This window comes from Orycteropus afer, unplaced genomic scaffold, assembly GCF_000298275.1.
Source record: "Orycteropus afer afer isolate SDZICR_OR568_19922 unplaced genomic scaffold, OryAfe1.0 scaffold00041, whole genome shotgun sequence".
NCBI lineage: Eukaryota > Metazoa > Chordata > Mammalia > Tubulidentata > Orycteropodidae > Orycteropus > Orycteropus afer.
This window is the reverse complement of record NW_006921628.1, coordinates 2,769,555-2,791,707: the sequence shown is the minus strand read 5'-3', so window position 1 is coordinate 2,791,707 and position 22,153 is coordinate 2,769,555. Positions and strand designations below refer to the sequence as shown.

The 22,153-nt window shown below is 43.5% G+C and overlaps 1 protein-coding gene across 1 annotated transcript in view; it reads right to left on the bottom strand.

The window, feature by feature from the left end:
• CACNA2D3 (calcium voltage-gated channel auxiliary subunit alpha2delta 3) overlaps positions 1 to 22,153 on the bottom strand; it is a 1,513,414-nt gene that overhangs the window by 96,246 nt on the left and 1,395,015 nt on the right. The window contains exon 31 of the mRNA XM_007937248.2: positions 20,118 to 20,188. Coding sequence (XP_007935439.1) covers positions 20,118 to 20,188 — 71 coding nt within the window. The remainder of the gene's footprint in view (positions 1 to 20,117; positions 20,189 to 22,153) is intronic.

The window sequence follows — 22,153 nt, the reverse complement described above, 5'->3', positions numbered from 1 at the left end:
ATTTTTTTTTTTTTAATTTTCTAGGTATCTTAATTTTCCATCGACAACTTTACAAAGTCAAGATGGATAGCAGGTTCTAGGAGCACATTACAGCATTTAGGTGGAGTGAACATCTCATCCCATGTTTGAAAGTCATAGGTAAAGGAGACATGCAGTCCCATCCCGCCATTCAGCTCCTCGCTACATTCCTGGCCCCATGAAGGACAGATACTTAAATTCCAGTCTGAGTTACATCACTCCTTGAGGTGTGATCTTAACACTTCAATACACGCCCTTTTAAATGGTTGGATGAAATTCTCAGGAATTCTTTCAACAATTAAACACATTAAATATGTTCAACAATGCTTAATGTTGAACATATTTAATGTGGTACACTAGAATAAAACTCAGTGGGGAACAAAATGTGGTCCATACACACAATGGAGTATTAGTCACACAGAGAAATGAAGTTTTGATACATGCTACGGTATATGGCTGAACCTTAAAAACATTATCCTGAGTGAAATAAATCAGACACAAAAGGGCTAGTGGAAGAGATGAATGGAGAGTTATCATTTAAAAGGAACAGCTTCTCTCGTAGTGATGAAAAATTTCAGAAGTAGATAGTGGTGAAGGTTACAAAACATTTTGAAACTTATTAGTAGCACCAAATTGTATATTTAAAAATATTAAAATGTAAAATTTTATATATTCCCATAATTAGGGGAAAAAAAATAGCTCCATGGGTCACATATTGGACCTGCTTCACCACTGATCCCTAGCTCTGGCACAGTGCCCAGCATGGAGAAGCTATTCAGTTTTAAAAAGGTCAGATCGATGAATGAATGCCTGAATAAATCAGTCTTGAATAGATGATGACACTGAGAAGCAGAAGGTCAACTGCAAAGCATGATGTGCAGGCCTCCTCATCTGAACAGCCAAATCAAAACCCAACTCACTGACATGGAGTGGATTCTAACTCACAGTGATACTACAGGACAGGGTAGAACTGCCTTCATAGGGTTTCCAAGATTGTAAATCTTTACAGAAGCAGACAGCCCCATCTTTCTTCCACAGAGCAACTGGAGTGTTTTAATTGTCAACCTTTCAGTTAGCAGCCAAGCACTTAATTACTGTGCCACCAGGACACCTTCATCTACAGCAGTTAGAGACATTATAGATATGACTTAAACAGTTATCTATGGGTATCAAGTAGAAAACTGGCCACATTTGACCAAATAGTGACTGTGATGCAATAAATTGCTATTATATGGCCCTTCTAGCCGTGGTCTTTTAACTCTCACCAAAAGACTGGGTGAGAATATGCAAATCAGATGCTGTGGCCCACAAGAGGATTGGACAGCCTGTTAAAGCAAATAAGATGCTTGGAACCCTAGTAAGGGATTGGTCAGTTTTGCCATCCCACTAGGCTTAAAGGGAACCAATCTCAGAGATTGGAGGAAGACCTCGCTACCATCAAGAAGAGCCAGGAGCAGAGTGTTTCCTTTGTACTCAAAGTCCCTGCACTCAGAACCTGGTAGACCTAGGGGACAGAGAGAGAGCCGTAACACTGAAGACAGCACGTGAGAGCAGCAGCATGGGTCAGCAGGCTAGGTGTGCTGACCCATGGAGCAAAAGAGCTTAGTGTCTTCAGGCAGAAGGATTCCCAGTGGACTGGGGTGCCTCCAGACACTTATCAGTGAAGTTGGAGAGCTTTGTAACATTTGCCCAAGGGAAGCTGAGGCCAAGAGAGAAGGTCAACACTGAAATCAAGGCTGAGAGTGAGGGCCTGGTAGCAGAGGCCAGGCCTAAGCAGGACTTGGTGGCTTGTAGGCATGCTATGATGATGATGTCCTGATTGAAGAACTTTTGAGTTGTTCCTATTACTTCCAAGTTGATCATAATCCTCAACTGTAACCTGTTACTTCCCTAATAAACCTCATAACTGGGAGTATGGTCTTTAAGTTCTGTGCAGCCACTGCAATTAATTACCGAACCCAGCAGAGAAGTACAGAGTGTCATGGGAAAGATGGCTGGTGTCAGAATTGTTTAAAAGTGTTGGAGAGTGGAAGTATGCCTGACCTGCATCTCATAGGAATCAGCTTTGGGATGATGTTGATTTTGATTATCACTCTCTTTCTAGAGATAGATGAAAAGGTCAGATGCCATATCATTTTTTTTTTTTTAAACTATAACTGAAACCAACCCCTGACCATGACATACAACACCCCTTGGGAGCAAAGCCCCAGAGGACACCAGCGGTCACAGAGTCCCCCAGCAAACCACAAGGCCTCTTTCTTACTAGAGCATCTCTAGCTTGGTTCACTGTTATAAAAACTGGTGTGAGGGAGGTGCCTGACATCCTCCAACTTATAAGGGGGAGAAGGATCAAGAATAGTAGCCCAAGGCTGATTCCTATGAGGAAGAAGTCAGACATGCCTCCATCCTCCAACCTTTTAAAACCAATTCTAACGCCAACCATTCTTCCCACACAACTCTCTACTCCTTTGCTCGGTTTGGCAATTTGTTGCAAAGGCCATACTGAACTCACAGCCAATACTCATGATTATGGGTTTTTTTAGGGAAGTAGTAGGTTACAATTCAGGATCAAAATGGTAACAGTCTCCTCAGGATACAGATCTTCTATCAGGACAACCTCTTTTCAGCAGTGCCTGCAGGCACACTACTCTCTAGCCCTCGGCTTGTGTCTTACTGCATCTTGACCTCTGCTTTGGTTGGGCAAGTGTTACACAGCTGTTTTAGCTCTGCTGATAAATGCACAGCTAGAAAGCTAGCAAGCTAGCAAGCCTCATGTCTAAGGCACTCCATTTTCTCACTCCATGTGTCCAGAAGCCCACCTTGCTCTCTCCTTCTGGGTGTCAAGGTTCTGGTGCTGCCCTTTTTCTGCCACTGTTCCTTGCTGTCTCTCACTATCTCAGGAAAGTACTACAGCTCTGTCTCCTAGGTAGAGAAGGTTCAGAGCAGGAATCTCGGGTCCAAAGGACAAGCTCCACTCCTAACTCCTCTTTCTTGATGGTAGTGAGATGCCCCTTCTTTTCATCTCTAGGATGGCTCGTTTTAAGCCTAGGGGGATGGCAAAACTGACCAGTCTTCCTGTTAGAGTTCCACATACCTGTCTTACTCCCAGAAGGGTGACATCACTTTATTTATTAGCCAACTCTCCAATTCCCTTGGTGGGCTACAAGTACCTCACATTTGCATAGTCCTCCCCAATCATTTGGTAGGAGTCACAAAGACCATAGTAAAAAGGGTCACACCAAGCAACTGACTGCATTCCAACTGTCCTTTGGCTTTTTCCCCTCACAGCAGACACAAGACAACACTTTATTTATCATGACAGAAATGAAGCCCATGGGCCAGACAACCATTAAGCTGGGAGGGTTCTCACAGAAATGGACATAGTGGATGCAGTCTTGACACTACCTCAGCCACCGGGCTATTCTGCAGAATGAATTGTCAACCACAATAGACAACTCTCACTGAGCCATGGCTTACCACACCGTCATGTCCATATTCATCAGGTGAGCCTCTGCAAGGGCTTTCTGGGATTTTGGTGAGAATTTTTATTGCTTTAATCATTTTTCTATTCTCTAACTGTCCTTACAACTGATACCTGCACTAGAGCTGGGTGGAAAACAGCATGGCGTTGAGAGGACCATGTGTATACTTGGAGTCCTACATTCACAGACACCATACAACCTTAGTTTTAAAGGTTGGCTCTGCCATTTCTTCTGGCTGTAATCTTGAGCAAGTTGCTTATCCTCTCCTAAGGCTTAATTTTCTTATCTATGAAGTCATTCAGAGCTATTCTGAGATTTTAATAAGGCACATGGAAGCACATTGAAATTTACCATATAGTGTTATGACCCTCACACAGAAGCTTGATTCCATTCTTTGTTGTCTGGTCTCTATTAGCTGCACTATTCCCAGAAGCCCCAAGGAAGACTGTGGGACTTAATGTCTAAAGTGTCAGCATCAAGTCAATGACACCTGAGCTCAATCCCTAATGTGTTTCCTTGTCATAGTGTTTTATTTTTGTTATTTTACCCTCTTTATGCCTGTTTCCTCATGAGTGAAATCATGACAACAATGGCTTCTTTACAGTGGTTGTGAGAATTGCATGACATTGTGTACCTATTGCACTTAGTACAGTGTCTGACACAGAGGAAGCATTCAGCAGATAAAGAGCTGCAGCTATGAAAATTCTATATTGCTTTCCTTTGCCATTGGTAAGTAACGGGGATCACATGTAATGCAATGAGAACAGACCAGGGTTTACTTAGCTGGCTGGAGGAGGGACAAGCTTCCTGGTTTTTACGTCATTGTCACACATGGTGTAGCACAAAATCTACCCTTTGTTACTACAATACAGAGGACCCACAGAAGCTGTGCTGGGATTATCAGGAGATGTTGTGGGAACATCTGCTCATGGATATCTTTGTTTCCTTGTTGTTATTAAGTTGTCATCAATTTGGCTCCAACTCGGGGCAACATTATATATAACAAAACAATGCCCAGTCCCGCACCATCTCCGTTATCACTGGTATGCTTGAGTGCATTACTATGGCCACCTTGTCTTTTGAGTGCCTTCCACCTAGGGTGGCTCATCTTCCAGAACTATATAGGACAACATTATGTTGTGATCCAGAGGTTTTCATTGGCCAGTTTTTGGAAATACATTGCCAGGCCTTTCTTCCTCATATATCTTATTCTGGAAACTCCACTGAAACCTGTTCACCATGGGCAACCCTTCTGGTGTTCGAAATTCTGGTGGCATAGCTTACATCATCACAGCAACACATAAGCAACCACGGTGTGACAAACTGATAGACAGGGGGTAGCCTTAGTTTCATCAGGCTGTCCTAACAAAATACCACAGTGTGGGTGGTTTTAAAGAACAGAAGCATCTTCTCTCACATAGTTCTACAGACTAGAAGTCTGAAGTCAGGGAGTTAGCAGGTCTGTGCTGTCTTTTTGGCAGAGTCTTAGGAGAAGACCCTTCCTAGTCTCTTCCAGCTTCTGTAGCCACAGACATCTCTAGGCATTCTGTGGCTTGGAGATGACTCTCCACATGGAGTCTTGTCTGTCACTATTTCCATGACTGTTCTTCCTCTTTGTAAAATGCCATCAGAAGGGATTAGGTTTAGGACCCACCCTACTCAGGTATGATTTCCTTAACCGACAACATCTGTAAAGAAAAGCCCTATTTCCCCAAATAGGGTCACATTCACAGATGCTGGGGTTAGGACTTCAACATAACACTTTGGGGAGTCAATTCAATCCACAACACTGGGCTTCTTAAACAAAGACCATAATAACAATGGAAAAAAAAAAAAAAAAAAACCCACCAAAACCACTGCCATCAAGTGGATTCTGATTCAAAGTGACCCCCACTGGGTTTCTGAGGCTGTAAAGCTTTACAGAAGTAGGTTGCCCCATCTTCCTTCTGCGGAGTGCCTGGTGGTGGATTTGAACCACTGACTTTCTGATTAGCAACAAAATGCCTTATTCATTACACCACCAGAGATGATTATAATAACAATAGCTGTTGTCTACTAAGCAACAATTAGCAAAGTTCTCTTCTAAGTACATCCCTCTAGGACACATTCTAATCTTCCCATTTTACAAAGAGGCAGACCAAGACACGCATATAGCAAATCAGAGCCAGAATCAGATGGGGAGCAAACGGAACACCTTTCTGTGTACTCTGCTCAGCAGCAGGATCTAAGAGATTCCAGGAAACAATTAGAAGACAGATCTGTGCCTCATCCCAGTGTCTTACAAGAAATGTGTGCCAGAAACCAGGTCTTATAACCAACATCCAGAATCAGACGTTCAACCCAACCTGCCATGGGGTCCCCAGGCCAGGCTGCACCAGGAAGGCTGGTCTTGTGAGCTCCCCATGCATCATCACTGTGTTCACAGACAGATGGCAGGATGCTTGAGATTCTTGGATCGGTCTCAAAGGCTCTACCCCACAGGTTGGGACTAAGAGAAATTGGTCCAGGGTAGTCCCCAGGCCAGGGTTGCCATCTGTCACTTCAAAGGCGGCTTTCCTGATAATATTGCCATCGAGAAGGTCACAAAACAAGCCTCTCCAGTCTGGTCCATGCTTAGATAGCTTTAAGTAAATGTTACAGAAAGAGGGACTTCCAGATTATTACCCTTTTTGAAGTGATTTTGCTACTGTTTTAAATAACTACATTTTGCGGCTACCTGTATCCTGTTGGGCTGATTATAGTTAAAGAACATGATAATTGCCTGCTTTCATTCAGCTCTAAAATAAACCCTGAGAACTGTGCCTGGCCCAAGACTGGTGCTGTGCGCTGCTGTGCTCAGCAGCGAGCAGTTTATTCTTATTTCAGATAATATGCCTTAATCCCCATGGCATCACCACCAGGCTACTCCAGCCATAGCCCACAGCCTAGGACCTGACTTACGTTAGCACCACTGTCAGGGTCTCTGAAACTTTCACACAAGGCAAGTAGAGTCTCTGAAGAAGAACTCAAGGTAATGAAAAACAAAAAGCCCAAAGCGCCCTGTGTTCCTGTGCCCAGTAAAGCTACGGAGGACAGACCCAGTGTGGAACAAACCAAACCAAACCCACTGCCATCGAGTCGATTCTGACTCATAGCAACCACAATAGGGTGTTCAAGGCTGCAAATCTTTACTGAAGCAGACTACTCCATCTTTCTCTCGCAGAGCAGCTAGTGGGTTCAAACCACCGACTTTTTTGGTTAACAGCCATGGCACCACCAAAACTCCAACAGTAGGAGTCATATAAAGTCACTTTCCTGAGACTGCTCTTTTCCAGCTAATCAGAAATCATGTGCAAGAAAAAGATTTAAGAATTTGCATGTGGAATGTCAAAGGCATAAATTCAGCTAATTAAGGCTTGTCAGCCTTAATTAAACACCTACTATGTGCCCATGAAGGAGCTCTAGTAGCATAGTGCCTAAAGCACTTGACTGTAAACCAGAAGGCTGTCAGTTCAAACCCACCAGCCACTCCTCAGAAGGAAGATTGGGCAATCTACTTCTGTAGTGATACTGCCTCGGCAACCCAAGGAGGGGTGGCTATGAGTCAGGGCCGACTTGATGGCACGTAACAACAGCATGTACCCATGAGGTATCCTCCCTTCAATGACTCACCAAATCAGCTCATTCTACTACACAGTTTTCCTAAAATCAATAAAGAAACATACTAATGTTTGCAAATACAGCAGTAAAAGCAGGACAAGGGAGGCATTTGACATAGAGACCCACCATGGCACATTAGCAAACAATTTAAAATCTAAAAGTAAGAAGGGGTAATGATTCACTACTGTAGAGTAAAAAATAGGTATTGTCTGTTAGCCTATAAAATGGGTTTTCTGGGGCAGCTTGCAACTTGCAAGGGAAAAATCGTGGTGAGAGATGGCCAAGAATATGGTAAATTCTTAATAAACAAAGAGATTGTCACCATGAAAGCCATTACAGGTTGTTAATATCCCAGAAAGCCAGGGGAGTAGAAAGCTCAACCTGCTGGTGCTGATAGAAGATCCAAGATACGCTCTCCTCCTCTTCCTGCATCCATCACCGTCTCATTCCACATCAAGCTCTTACTGATTTGGGCTGTTCTTTAAGACCAGCACTGTGTGCCTACCACAGCTGAGAAGGTGAGGTTAAATGACCCTGGCCCAACTGCCTTTGAGCCCTCTGACTGGAAATCACCAAAACGAGTTTCACTGGTGGGTAGACATCATTAGCAGAGAATAAGCTTCATGTGGTTGCATTGGTCAGGAGCCTGGCACACAGGGTCTTGGGCCAATCAGAACTCCGAGAGGCGAGCCATGAGAAAGGCTCACTCTTTCTGGAGATTAAGCTCAGGGTCTACCAGCAACAAATGCCCTTTCATTGGCAAGTGCTGATGATATAGAATCGAAGTTGCCAATATTGATCACATCCACATCTCACTCTGGTAATAAAAGCAACAATGATTTAAAAAAAAAAAAAAAATCAATTGTTCTCCCAGCAAAGTGGGCATTATTTCCAATGGTAGAGGTATGATTGTATTTTGTAGGTGAGGAACCAAGGTTAAGAATGGTGAAGTTACCAGTCTAAGGTTGTTTTGTCAGCTCCTGTCAACTCGGCTCCCAACTCTTGACACCTCCATGTACAAGAGAACACAATGCTGCCTGTGCCTGCATTCTCCTCATGATCGGCTGTGATACCAAGAGTTTGCCATGGCTGAATTTTTCAGAAGTTGATCACCAGGCCTTTATTCCAAGCTCCCTCTTATAACTTCCAACCTTTGCATTAGCAGCACTGCATGGTAACCCTTGGTACTACCCAGGGACTCCTCAAGGTTATTAGATGCTAATAAGCAAAGAAACTGTCCAGCTCTCTCATTATTCAAATCTGATGCATTTAAACTGCTTCCCAAGCTTAGATTCCTAAATGACATCCTGCTTCTAAGGATCTCTAAGGCTAGGGCCTCATCAGAAAAATCTGGAAAATGGGATGTAAACTTACTCTCAATTCCTAAGTCCCTCACATTTGCAAGTATGCAAGTTAGTATTTGTTTAAAACAGTGTATCTCACTCAACTCTGGCTGCCTTTTAGAATGACCTTGGTAACTTCAAAAATTATATATCAAACCAAACTCACTGCGGTAGAGTCAACTCGTACTCATAGTAACCCCCCTTGGGTTTCCGAGGTGGTATCACTATGGAAGTAGATTGCCCAACCTTCTTTCTGAGGAGTGGCTGGTGGGTTTGAACCTCCAGCCTTCTGGTTAGCAGTCAAATGCCTTAGGCACTATGCTACCAGAGCTCTAGCCCTGGCTCCCAAGATTGAATTGGTTTAGGTTAAAGACCTGGTATCACTTATTTTTTTAAAGCTCACTGAGTCATTCTAATGTGCAGCCAGTGTTGATAGCCATGAATTTTAGAATGCAGTCCACCTCACTCGCTATTGATTTCTTGTATGTGTTTTTTCTCGGGGATGCATACAACCTGACATATCTCCTGGGGCTCAGTCCCAGTCTGAACATTCTTCAGGGTGCTTCCTTGACTCATCAACTAGATAGGTGTCATCTGCCAACCTCGAGCACTATGAATTACCAGTCAACCTGGAGGCACTATTGCCCCAGAGCCCAGGAGGGAGAGTCTCTAAAGTAATGTGGCATCTGGGGTTCCACTCAAAGCTGAATGTTGCTCTCTCTGCCACATTTACTTTGATCCTGGGGTGAGGGAAACATGCATTGCTGGCTTATTTGCCCATTCACCTGGCCCTGTGAAAACTAGCTTTACTTGTTAAAACAAAAGGGGAAAATGGAATCACAATCCCACCTCAAAAAGATTACATTTCTTTTGCCTTTTTGTTTAAGGAGGAAATAGAAGGAAACAGCTGAATTCTGCTTTGGGGAATAAGTTAATGCAAAAGCCAATTGAGGTGAGAAACTTGGATGCTGGGGGAGCTTCTTTGGGCTCTGCCAAGCTCATTGAACCATGTCTCTATTTCACAGCAACTGCACCACAACAATGCCTGTGTAGTGCTTAGCACAGTGCAGGGTGTACCATAGAGGCTCACTATACATTGGTACCTACCAGGCACATTGTTGTTGCTGGGGTCATCATTATTACGTTATTGCTACTAATCAAAGCCAATAGATTTTTTTAACAACTGATTAGAAGGGGTGGTACAAGGCATATAGACAGTGACTTAGATATTGACTGTGACTATTTCTGTTCAAGACTATATTGGGCATGTGGGGTGTGATGAAAATAAGGAGCTGTGAACACAGTCTCATTTCTTGGAGATTTTCAAAGTGGACAATCCAGGTATTCAATATTTAGCAGACTTAAGTGGTCTGAAACAAACTGGGGTATGCTGGATGTGGCAGAGATTGTTAATAGTAGGGCCTAAGGCATCTGACTGCTAACCAGAAGGCTAGTGGTTCAAACCCACCAGCCACTCCTCAGAAGGAAGGTTGGGCAATCTATTTCCGTGATGATACTGCCTCAGAAACCCAAGGAGGGGTCGTTATGAGTTGGATCCGACTCCACGGCAGTGAGTTTGATATTTTGGTTTTAACCTCCGTTCTAGGAGTCCCGAGGTGTGAAAATGGTTAAACACTTGCAGTTTACACCGCCCCCGCAGAAGCACCTCAGTAGAAAGGCCTGCCACTGTAATTCCAAAAAATTAGCCACTGAAAACCCTTTGGAGAACAGTTTTATTCTTCACACATGGGGTGGCCATGAGTTGGAACTGGAGCAACAGCAACTGTTTTTATTTTAATATTCATTCTCCTTTTCCGTCTTAGCAGCTGAACCTGGCTTTTCACGATGCATAATTTCCAGGTAAGACCCATATGACTAAGCACAATTATTGTATGAGAGGCTGTTTAATGAAGAAATTTGCCTTGGCTTTTTGGACCTCCCTGAATCTGCCTCCTGCCAGCCTGGATTGGAGGTACAATTGCTGGAGCTCAGCAATGAATTTGGATCACGAAGTAATCTCCAGTTAGAAAGCCAGCTTAAAGGAAGGTAAAGAGAAAAGTTGGAGTCTTGGGTCCATGATGACAACATAAGACCCCAAAATTAGCATTTTCAGACTCCTTTCATATTTTAGAGAAAATAACTCCTGTGTTCTTTAAGTCTTTGTTATTTTGGAGTTTTCTACTATTTGTAGCAGAACCAGGTCCCAACTGAGATATACTAGAGTTTAAGTTGGATTCAAAAACTTTCTTCCCCTAACTCTTGAGTCAATACAAGTGTGCTAGGAAAAAGAAAATAATCTTTGTAGAAGATACTTTAGTCTGCTCTAACTATGAGAAAGGACATGTGATGATTAGAAGAATATCCTCTGGAATCCCAGAGCCATAAGTTCACATTCCATCTCCATCACTTACTCCTGTGGATGAACTTGGACAACTTACTGAAACACTCTGAGCCTCCTGTCCAGTTCCTCTTTTGTAAAGTGGAACTCATGATAATAATGACTTCATGGAGTTGTTATGGGGACTAATTAAGATAATGCATGTAACATGCTTGGAATAAGGCCTTCCCTGTATTCAATACATGAGATCTGCTGCTCTTACAATAAAGATGAGGGCAGTTACTGTTATTGTTGTAACTGAGGGGTCTTCATGCAGCAGCTTTAGGATTTTAAAGAGCAGCCCTTTGGAATCCCCATCCCTCTGCATTCCAGAGAATTTGGCCCAGAAATACACTTGTCCAAGCCAATCTGTCTTCTTGTTCTCTTCAACGCCACCTCTGACAAAGCATACTTCTGTGTAAATGGTCAGGTCAACAGGAAGCCAAGAAGCCATTACACTCATTACATGAGTTGTTGAGTATTAAACCTTTGTGGGGCACTCGGCATTAAAGCAAAGCAGCCATCCAAACATAACAGACTTTTCCTTTAACACTCTCTAGACTGCAGGGCCAGGGTATTTCAAAGAAATATAATGAAATTACCAAAGATGGGGAAAGCTCTCTGACTACTGCCATCAAGCCAAGGGAGTCCCACTGTGTAGAGACAGGTAAAAATGGTCCAAGTCCTAAATTCCACCTGTGTCAGCTTTTTAGAAAGATGTTACATATTGAATTGTGTCCTCCAAAAATGTATGTTGTAAATTTTAACCTCTATGCTCACAGATATAATCCCATTTGGGAATGGGTTGTCTTTGTTATGTTAAGGAGGCAGGGTTAGTGTAGCATGTATCTTCAGTCAGTCTCTTTTGAGATAGACAAGAAATTTAACAGGACAGAAGGGCAGAGACAGTGGAAGAGAGATGCCAAGCAATAAGATTGCCCAGGAGCAGAAGATCAGAAGAAACAAGGACCTTCCTCCAGAGCCGACAGAGAGAGAAAGCCTTCCCTTAGAGCCAGCACCCTGAATTTGGACTTCTAGCCTCCCAAACTGTGAGAGAGGAGTTCTGGTAGTGCTATGGTCAAAACATGGGCTGCTAACCAAAAGGTTGGTGGTTCAAACCTACCAGCTGCTCCACGGAGAAGGATGGGGCAATCAACTTCAATAAAAGATCTACAGCCTTGTAAACTCTATGGGACAAATCTACTCTGTCCTGTGGAGTTGCTATGAGATGGAATCAACTCAGTGGCAATAGATTTTTTACACTGTGAGAAAATAAATTTCTGTTTCTTAAAGCTACCCACATGTGGTATGTCCGTTATAGCAGCACTAGATAGCTAAGACAAAAAGCGATTAAATAGCAGAGGCAGGCACTATAGGAAATAGTACAAAGTCTACCACATTAATGAATGTTTGTAGGGCAGGGTGAGGAGAACATTCACCAGGCCCCACAGGGAAAGTATGAGTAGTTTTGGAGGGATGAGAGCTCAGGCGTGTGGTACCAGGCACAGGAAAAAAAAAAAAGACCAGGGCCAAGAAAGAGAGGGGCTACTGGTAAGTCCCAAAGCAAAACAAGTATTACTGAGAAGTTTCTCCTGGAGTACTTTGGTGATGCAAACATTTAGCACACATTAGGGGTTCCAGTCCACCCAGAGATGCTTTGGAAGAAAGGCCTGGCAATCTATTTCCAAAAAGTCAGCTGTTGAAACCTGTGGGGCACAGTTCTACTCACACACACACGTGGTTGCCATGAGTCAGGGTCAACTCTAGCCCAGCGAGCCAGAGGCCAGGTACATATATGGATTTTTTCTCCCTTCCTCAAGCAAAACTTATATACACAAAGAACAGTGAAGACGTCACAGAAATGTTAGTAAAAGCAAAATTTCTAGGCAAGTGCTCACATTCTGGATATTTGATAGAAGCAACAGCTACTCCTTCACGCTTCTGTGTGCATTTCTTTCTCCCTTTGTTTTTAGAGGCCTGTTCCTCTTTGTTTGGGCTTCATATTAAACTCATTTCAGTTTCCCCTTCAGTCTTCCCTGGTTCAAATGTCCTAAACATCACACTTGTCTCGTGTACCTAACAACCAGCACTTGGTTTCCAGGCTAAAGCCCAACTCAACACAGGGGAGCTATGTTCTATTGCTTACAAAGCCAAGAAACCCATGGCCATTGAGCTGATTCTGACACGTAGCCACCCTATAGGACAAAGCAGGAGTGTCCTGTAGCATTTGCAAGACTGTAATCTCTACAGGAGCAGATTTCTCTTTCTCTCACAGAGTAGCTGGTATGGTTGAACTGCTGACCTTTCAGTAAGGAGCCAAGTGCTTTAACCACTATACCACCAAGGCTCCTACTATTACTTACAGGTATAGGGAAAGGAGGTGGTGAAATGGGAGGAGGGTAGAAGAGACACTGTTGTTCGTGTCTTATTAGCAGTCTGCTGAGAGTTTGGCTGTAGAAGGAAGGATCTCTTCTTGAGATTAAACCTGAGTTTTGTTCTTGAGATTAGTGTGCATTTTGTGCATTTTGCTCTGCCAGGGGTAGAGAGTGCCAGAATAGTCCCCCTGGAACCTCTAACAGAGTAAACCATTGCCAAGACATTGAAGATGGTTCCACTCCCACCACCACACCCAATGGAAGGATGCAGATCCCTGAAGATAATCTGAGAAGCAAATATCAGAAAGATGGGTTGGGGGTCTTTTCTGTCTTAAGAAAGGGATCCAGTCAGTCATGTTTGCTTGCTTTCTGGATTGTCTAACAGAGGAGGAGAAACGGAGAGAAAAGAAGGTGGTAGAGGTCCTGGATCAGAGAGGTGGCGAGCACGAGTCCATGTTTTGGGCTTTGACTTATCCATGTCAGCTGACAGGGCTCTGCAAGCCTCTCCTCTGTGGTCACAATGGGAGACATCGATCTCCCATGCTCAGGAGGACAGGCTGTAAGTGTGTGTGTACTCTCAAGCTGGAGACCCCTCAGTCACTGGTGCATTGTTGCATTTAACTCTCACTTCCAGATATATGACTGATTCTTTCAGTCCCATTTTGCTGCAGAGAAAACTTGAAAGTTATTGATTTAAATTTGCCAAAGGTCAAATGACTCCTAAGTGGTCATATGCAGTGGTACTCAGATGCTTTTAATCATTCTTGACCCTGTCTGCACATAAGAATCACATGGGCAGCTTTGCAAGAGCATTAATGCCTGGTTTCCATCCGAGACCAATTGACTAGGAATCACTTAGCATGCAGCCAGGGCACCTGTGTGTTTTAAAATTTCCCCAGGGGATGCTAATGCACAATAGAGTCCAGGCCTAGAGGTCCACCCCCGAAGTATGCTGTGGAGGGAACTGCTGTGTAGCAACCATGCTTTGAGAGTCGTCAGTGGAAACAGTAACAAACTTAAAAAAGTAGGGAATAAAAGCTCTCAGATATTTGGAAATATAATGCACAAGCCTTACAGTTTGTAAGTCATCTTATATATCTTACTTTAGTTGATTCTAACACAATCCCTGTAGTTGTGTTTTTATGTGCCGTCGAGTTGGACTCGACTCATAGCGACCCCTCCTTGGGTTTCTGAGGCCGTATCACTATGGAAGTAGATTGTCCAACTTTCCTTCCGAGGAGTGGCTGGTGGGTTTGAGCCGCCAGCCTTCTGGTTAGCAGTTAAGTGCCTTAGGCACTATGCTACCAGAGCTCCTAACAAAATCCCTAGAGATCCCTATTGTGGTGAGAAAGACACTGAGGTTCAGAGAGGCTGAGGAATATTTCCAAAGTCACACAGTAGGGAATGGGGAGCTCAACCTGAAATCTTATTCCGAGCCTAGAATTTCACAGTGGTGCTGTCAGGAACCTTGGATATTCACCTTTGACTAGCTGTACTTCAACCCTCACACGCATGTATACCCTGGATATTTGACAATATTGAGTTTGCATCAGTGGGGGTGAGAGAGGGAGAAATAAATGAATCCTAATGAAAGGATTTTGAAACTAGATTTTCTTTTAGTAGTGGTAAAAGGGACATGTCACCCCCAATGACAGCAAAATGAACCATGTGTTGTTAGCTGTTGTTGAGTAGTCAGCCTCTGACCCATGATGACCCCATGCACAATGGAATAGTGTTTCCAATGGCTGATTTCTAGAAGAAAAGGTTTTCTTCCTAGTCCATCTTAGTCTAGAAGCTCTGCTGAAACCTGTTCAAGTTCTGCTGAAAGCAACATGCAAGCCTCCATTAACACATGGCTGTTGTCTCTCTGTGAGCTGTATTTGCATGGAAAATCTACGTCTCCCACATGAATTCTCCTGCTGAATCACCAATGTCCCCTTAAAATAACCATAGAGTATGGATTTCGAGTAACATGAATGCAAAGCTTTTACTAGACATGAATATGAGTGAAAAGGAAAATTACAAAAATGAAAAATCCTAAATAAGTCACTACTTAAGGAGTCCACTTACTTTCCATGATAAGAATGAAGAATTTTCTCTGTTCTAAATACAAAGAAAGCTGATCAGGCATATGGTATCATATGAGAAAACATGTAAAGTCTGGGAACATGGCTTGGTCTAAGGATTTATCAACTTCAGCTAAAAGAAATCAGAGTAATCTCATCACTCAGTTGGCCTCCCACCCTGAAAGTCCTGCTTGCCCAGATAAGACACAGCTAAGCCAACATCTCCCTCAGCTATCCTCTACCTTTCAAATGAACCTGAAGGAAGCTCCTGCTGTGCACAGAACCAGGTGAAGAGCAGAAGCTAGAAAATTCTGTCTGGGCTCAGACTTCAGGATGATTAAACCCAGCTGTGATCCACAGAAACTTTGAGCAAGCTCTTAACGTTTCCAAGCCTCATTATTTCCATCTATAAATTGGGAATGTTCACACATAGGGCAAGCTTCATGGATGTGCAATCTGTGCAGTCAAACATAGTCCTGCGTTTAGAATACTCATGCTTACTGTAATGATTAGCTTTTATTCTTTTGAAGTTCTTCATACTTTTTGAACAAGGGGCCCTACATTTTCATTTTGCAGTGGACCCTGCAAATTACTTAGCCAGTCCTGTTTATACCAGTCTCATAGAGTTTATGGGAGGAATGGAAGATGTCTACCAAGCTCAATCCAGGCCTGGTGTGTGATAGGTGCTCCAAGAGGGTAGCCACTTTTATCATTACTGTCATATGCCAAAGCTATTAGTATATTATTTGACCTCTGGATACTATGTCATATGTAACTTGGGTGGACAGAATAAGGTCAAATAACTCAGCTAATGTGATCAAGAGTGATCCATTTTGCCTTCTAGATTGTTTTCAGGAAGTCTGGTGGTGTAGTGCCTAGGGCACTTGACTGCTAACCAGAAGGCTGGCGGTTCAAACCCACCAGGCACTCCTAGGAAGGAAGGTTGGGCAATCTACTTCTGTAGTGATACCGCCTCAGAAACCCAAGGAGGGGTTGCTATGAGTCAGGTCTGACTCAACGGCACATAACAGCAACAGATTGTTTTCACTCACATTGCTCTGGAACTTTCTTAAAACTCTCTCCAAGTATTATTTTGTTCACACCAATCATTAGTTTCCCTTCCACACGGCAGTGCAGAGCCAGAAATGGATGGTCTTTCCCTCCAAATGGTCCTGCTAAGTAGAACAATCCTCAAGTTACCAGGTGAGTGGTCAGAGCAACCGGGGACAGGTCCCACTGCTACATAGGCAAGCAAGGCCTTACTTCCCTACATAAAGAGGCAGCAAAGATGAACCAGAGGATAAAGACAAAGGGAAGGCTGTCAAAGGGATGGTTTGTAGGTCTCTTGTGTGTGGAACTTATTTCTTTAGGACAATATAAGCAAATCAATTCAAGAAACTTGTGGTAGCCAGGCATTGTCCTGGATGCTGAGATGGGTGGTCAGATCAGTAGTTAGTTCCTAGGCTTTTCCCGGGCTCATCCTGTCACCAAAGCAACTGAGCCTCCTTGCACCCTATGTTTTGATGTGGCTTCCTTTATCATGGTATACTACTTCTATTTCAGAGTGCTGCCAAGTTAATTCTGGCTATATCCTTTCAGTATTTTTGAAAGGCAGATCTTCTCAGAAAGGAAGTGATGGTCTACCTTATGCTCCAGGCTAGCACTGCATGCTGGGTAATGTCAGCCTGCTATCCTCCGACACTACAGAACCCCTCCCAGGTGTCACAGGAGGCCTGTTGTGAGATGTGTGAACACAGAAGAATCATTACTCTGTGACAAGCAGAAAGCAAAGCCAAGACCAAGCAAAGATCTATGACAACAAAAATCACAGCAGCAGCTAGCAATTATTGAGCTCTTAATATATACCAGGCACTGTGCTAAGCATTTTCTGGTTATTATTATCTCATTAACTCTGACACCAACCCTTGGAAGTAATTGTAACTATCATTTTCATTTTCCATGTAAAGAACCAAAGCTTGGAGAGATGACTTATCCTAAGTCATGTAGCCAGTAAAAGTCAGGGTCTAGTTTTGAACCCAATACACCTACTCTCATTGCTCTACTAGCCTCATGAAGGGGGCCTTCAAAGAGGGCCAGGAGGTTCATTATCGAGTTCATGGATGCCAGCAGCTGCTGTTATAACTGAATAGTTTCCGGCCCTTCTCTTTTGTCAAAAATGTTAGCTACTATAGTAGTAAAATGGAGCTCTGGTGGCATAAAGTTTAAAACATTCAGCTCCTAACCAAAAGGTCACTGGTTTGAACCCACCAGTGACTCTATGGAAGAAAGATAAAGCAATCTGCTTCTGTAAAGACTTAAAGCCTTAGAACCCCTAGGGGCAGTTCTATTTTGTCCTATAGGGTTGCTACAAATCAGAAGCGATGCCATGGCAGTGGGTTTAATAGTAGTAAAATGAAGTTCAAGATTCATACCAACCATACTTTCACCCACATGAAGGACAAGACTTGGAATTTTAAATTGCCCTATGACCTTTCTTTCTCCTATTAAACAGTTTGAAAGGAATATCCACGGGTGGGGCGGGGAGAGGGTTTTGTTAAAGTAGTTGAAAAATATGCTTTCAAATGAGAAACACGTGTGTGATTACTCTTCCTCTTTTGTCTCCTCCTGCCACCATGTTGAAAACAAGTTAACATGATGCAAATGTACATATTCATATAAAGATATGAAACATTAGTGGTGCCCTGGATGGCAGACACCCCAGAAGCTGCCATGGGAAGCTTTATGGAGTCGTGGAAAACTCCACAGCAACCCAAGCCCAGCTCCAAGCACTATTGGTTCACAAGCATGTGTGTGATGACTCCTAGAGAAAAAGAAAACTGGACTTGAATTTTGAAAGGAGAATCAAAGCAGACTGCACAATGTGCTCCAGGCAGGCCTGAGAACAAGGGAGTATGGCCGAGACTGCAGAATCACTGGAATTGTGCCAGCTTTTTTTTTTTTTTTTTTTTAATATCATTTCTTTTTTTCCCCACTTCTGGCACAAGCAAGCTATGGAATTTCAAAAATTGGGTCATCATTTCTGAATTCCTTGCTTTCAGCACAGTGCTCAGTTGGTCTTGTTGACTGGCTTAAAAGTCCGATTTCCTGAGCTAACACTTCCTGGCCATTCAGCTGGCACGGGGTGGAGGGAGTGAGTAGTAATAAACTGGGGACTGGTGTTCCCACTGGCAGCCAATGTGCACTAGATCTCATGGACAAGCTAGAGGTCCATCCTTGTGTTTCCTGGTATTATATATTTAACAGCATCAAATACTCCCATTAAAGCACCACTTCAAAGGCAGCCATTCTTCCTGGGAGGCCAAGGAAAGGGAGACACGTTACTGACATCCTGATCTCATGGGGTGGTGGTTTTTCCCACAACTTTTGTTCTCAACAGCATGGCTGGCCTGCCCACAAGGGACATGGGACAGGGAGCAAGACATCCTACACAAGCTTTGTTCGGGGTCAACAGGTGTCCTCACAACCCAGTTGAGTAGTACCTGTCACATGTGGAATTTGACACAGTCTGGGTTTTCTTTTGGCAGCAAGCTTTAACGTGCCTCCATCTTAGATTATAGAGCCCTGGTGACTCAATGGTTAAGCACTGGGTTGTTTTAACCTAAGGTCAGCAGTATAAACCCACCAGCTGCTCTGTGGGAGAAAGACCTGGTGATCTGCTCCCATACAGATTGTTGTTGTTGTTGTTGTTGTTGTTAGGTGCCAGTGAGTTGTCTCTGACTCATAGCACCCTTATGTACAACAGAACAAAGCACTGCCTGGTCCTGTGCCAGCCTCACAATCCTTGTTATACTTGAGCCCACTGTTGTAGCCACTGTGCCAGTCTACCTCGTTGAGGGCCTTCCCCTTGTTTGTTGACCCTCCACTTTATGAAGCATGATATCCTTCTCTGGAGTATGGTCCCTTCTGACAACATGACCAAAGTAGGTGAAATGAAGTCTGGCCATTCTCACTTCCAAGGAGCATTCCAGCTGTACTTCTTCCAGGACAGATTTGTTAGTTCTTATACCAGTCCATGGTACTTTCAGTATTCTTTGCCAACACCACAACTCAAAACTCACAACCAGCAACTCTTCTTCAGTCTTCCTTATTCATTGTTCAGCTCTCACATGCATATGAGGTGACTGAAAATACCATAGATAGGTTAGGTGCACCTTAGTCTTCAAGGAGACATCTTTGCTCTTCAGCACTTGAAAGAGGTCTTTTGCATACAGATTACAGAACAGAAAACTCTATGGGGCAGTTCTCCTCTTTTCTATGGGGTCAGTATGAGTCAGAATCATCTTGATGGCACACAACAATCACCACTACCATTTGAGAGTACAGGTCTTAAGATTATTCACTTGATTTTCTAAAAGTGTATCAACATGTCTCCAAATAAGGCCTTCAATCTCTGTGTTCCAGTTTCCCAGTAAGATTCCCCTGATACGTCAAGGTAAGATAAACTACCCTTCTCCTTTCTGACCAGGTAAAAACATTTCCTACTTCTTCACAGTGACTTTCTTAAGACTGATAGAATCACATCACAGTGCAGACCTACTTCAATATTGGCCTCCAATCAACTCAGTGCTGGGTGAACAGGAAACTCATTGTGAGCTGAGTTTCTAAGACCCTTAACACTCATGCAAGAGGCTTCAGGTTTCAGCGAGATCTTCTGGAGCATGAACACAAGCAGAAACCAGCCATGGGGTCAAGTCTGGGCTTGCTTTATTTGACCTTGGTTTGTTTTATTTTATTTAGGCAAACTTTTTTTTGGGTGGGGGTGGGGGTGGGGACACAGGGAACCATAAAATCCTTACCTTTTAAAGGAGCCCATTGTTAACAATTTATTCATCACAGCTCCCTCGACCTCACCGAAAAAGTCTCCAGTCTGTGGGGAAGAAAAGACGACACACCGGGAAGCATAGGTCAATAGTGCGCCCAAACATCAGAGAAGAAATGAAAGCGGATGCAGTCTCCTTCCTGGAACTGAAAGGGCTGCCTTTCACAGAGCAAAAAGTACGTTTTCAGGACTGTTGTGACATCAAAATGGAAAAGGTCTTAAGGGTTGTGATAAGCTATGGGATAACAAAGCAAACTAGCAAGCAGATGTGAATGCTTCCATGGGCCTGAGTAATACCCACTGAATGCAGGAAATGAAACACACACACACACACACATACAGCACTACTGTGGATGGAGCAGGCAGTAATCTGCACTCAATCCCTTGTGATTAAAATGCTACTGCATATAGAGAGAAACAGTCTGTGAACAGGCTTCCTAAAGAGTAATAAAAAGAATTGTTTATAATTCCTGGATGACCTGTTTAGGGAGCTGTAGCAGTCCTCTTCTCCAGCACTATAAAATTCTTGCAGTTGAGAGTCCGACCTTCTCAGAACCACTTTCTGAGGAACATTTCCATTTTGTCCACAGGCATTTCATTGTTGAGAAAGAAAAAAACTGCCTGGCCCCTTGAGGAGAGGTCATAGCCAATTGTAAAGCTTCTTATCCCTAACCTGTACATCTTCAGGTCATTAGAGTCCTAGCAATTCTTTCCCCACTACCAAGTTGATGCTTTTGCAAGTCTCATTCTTGGAGCTAGTTGGGATTTGCAATCTCTGAATGTTAGAATGAAGAATTAACACACCCACGTATTCCCTCCAGACTCCTGGAACTACTATCATTCATGGTGTGCAATGGAGGAAGGTGTATACAGTGCAGCAGAACAGAGCTTGGTGGCAACAGCCTTCCTCTACCAACACCCCAGGAGGAGCCAGTGTAGACCAGCAGAGAACCCCTATCTGCACTGTAAGTGCTCTGAGAATTTATAGCTTTGTGTGCTGATGTGTATGTGGCATGACACTCCCAAATTACACACAGGCTTTGTATTAACTAAGCCTCAGTTCCATTACAATCAACTGAATGGGCTCAATCACACATCTGGGAGTTTTCAGGCACAGAAGAACCATAGACTTCACCAAAAAGTCAAGAAAGAGAGGAAGAAGAAGGAGAGAGCATTTCCCATGACTGAATATTGAGCATTGTCTTTTTTACTGCAGGGAAACTTAGAATCATTTCCTAACTCTGTGGGTGTGCACTGCCACCAGGAACAAGAAGGACATGTGTATAAATATGCCAGTGTCAATGGAACTGGTTGTTAGAGGAAGAATTATCCTAACTGGAGAGAAGGAAGTCAGAGGACATCAAACAAGCAGGCTGGCAGGCTCATGGGGTAATGCTGCAGGTCTATTCCCAAAATAGGTAAAAATGGAGCACAGAGCCCACTTTCAGTGGTAGAGTTACTACATCAATGATTAGTTTTGTTGGTGAGTTCAAGACTCATCATTGGAAAATGCCCACCACACCCTTCCTGTACCTCAGCAACAGGTTCCCAACTCTACCCTACACGATTATGGTAGAAGGGCAGGGCATCTTCTCACAAGTGATTAATTTGGATTCTCCTCCATTGATTCTTGAATGTTAATGTTTCTCTTCCCAGAAAAAAAGGCACACAATGTTGCCATAAATCCACCCAGAGATGTTGCAGAAGAAAAGCCTGGTGGTGATCTGCTTCCAAAGATCACAACCATTGAAAATCCTTGGGACTGCAGTTCTACTCTGACACATAGGGTTGCCACGAGTGATGGCAACCATTTTTTTTTTTTTTTTAAAGAGCCATATTACCCTAGGCCTATGGATCTTCTTCAGGAGCTCTGGTAGCATAGTGCCTAAGGCACTTGACTGCTATCCAGAAGGCTGGTGGTTCAAACCCACCAGCCACTCCTCAGAAGGAAGGTTAGGCAATCCTACTTCCGTAGTGATACTGCCTCAGAAACCCAAGGAGGGGTCGCTATGA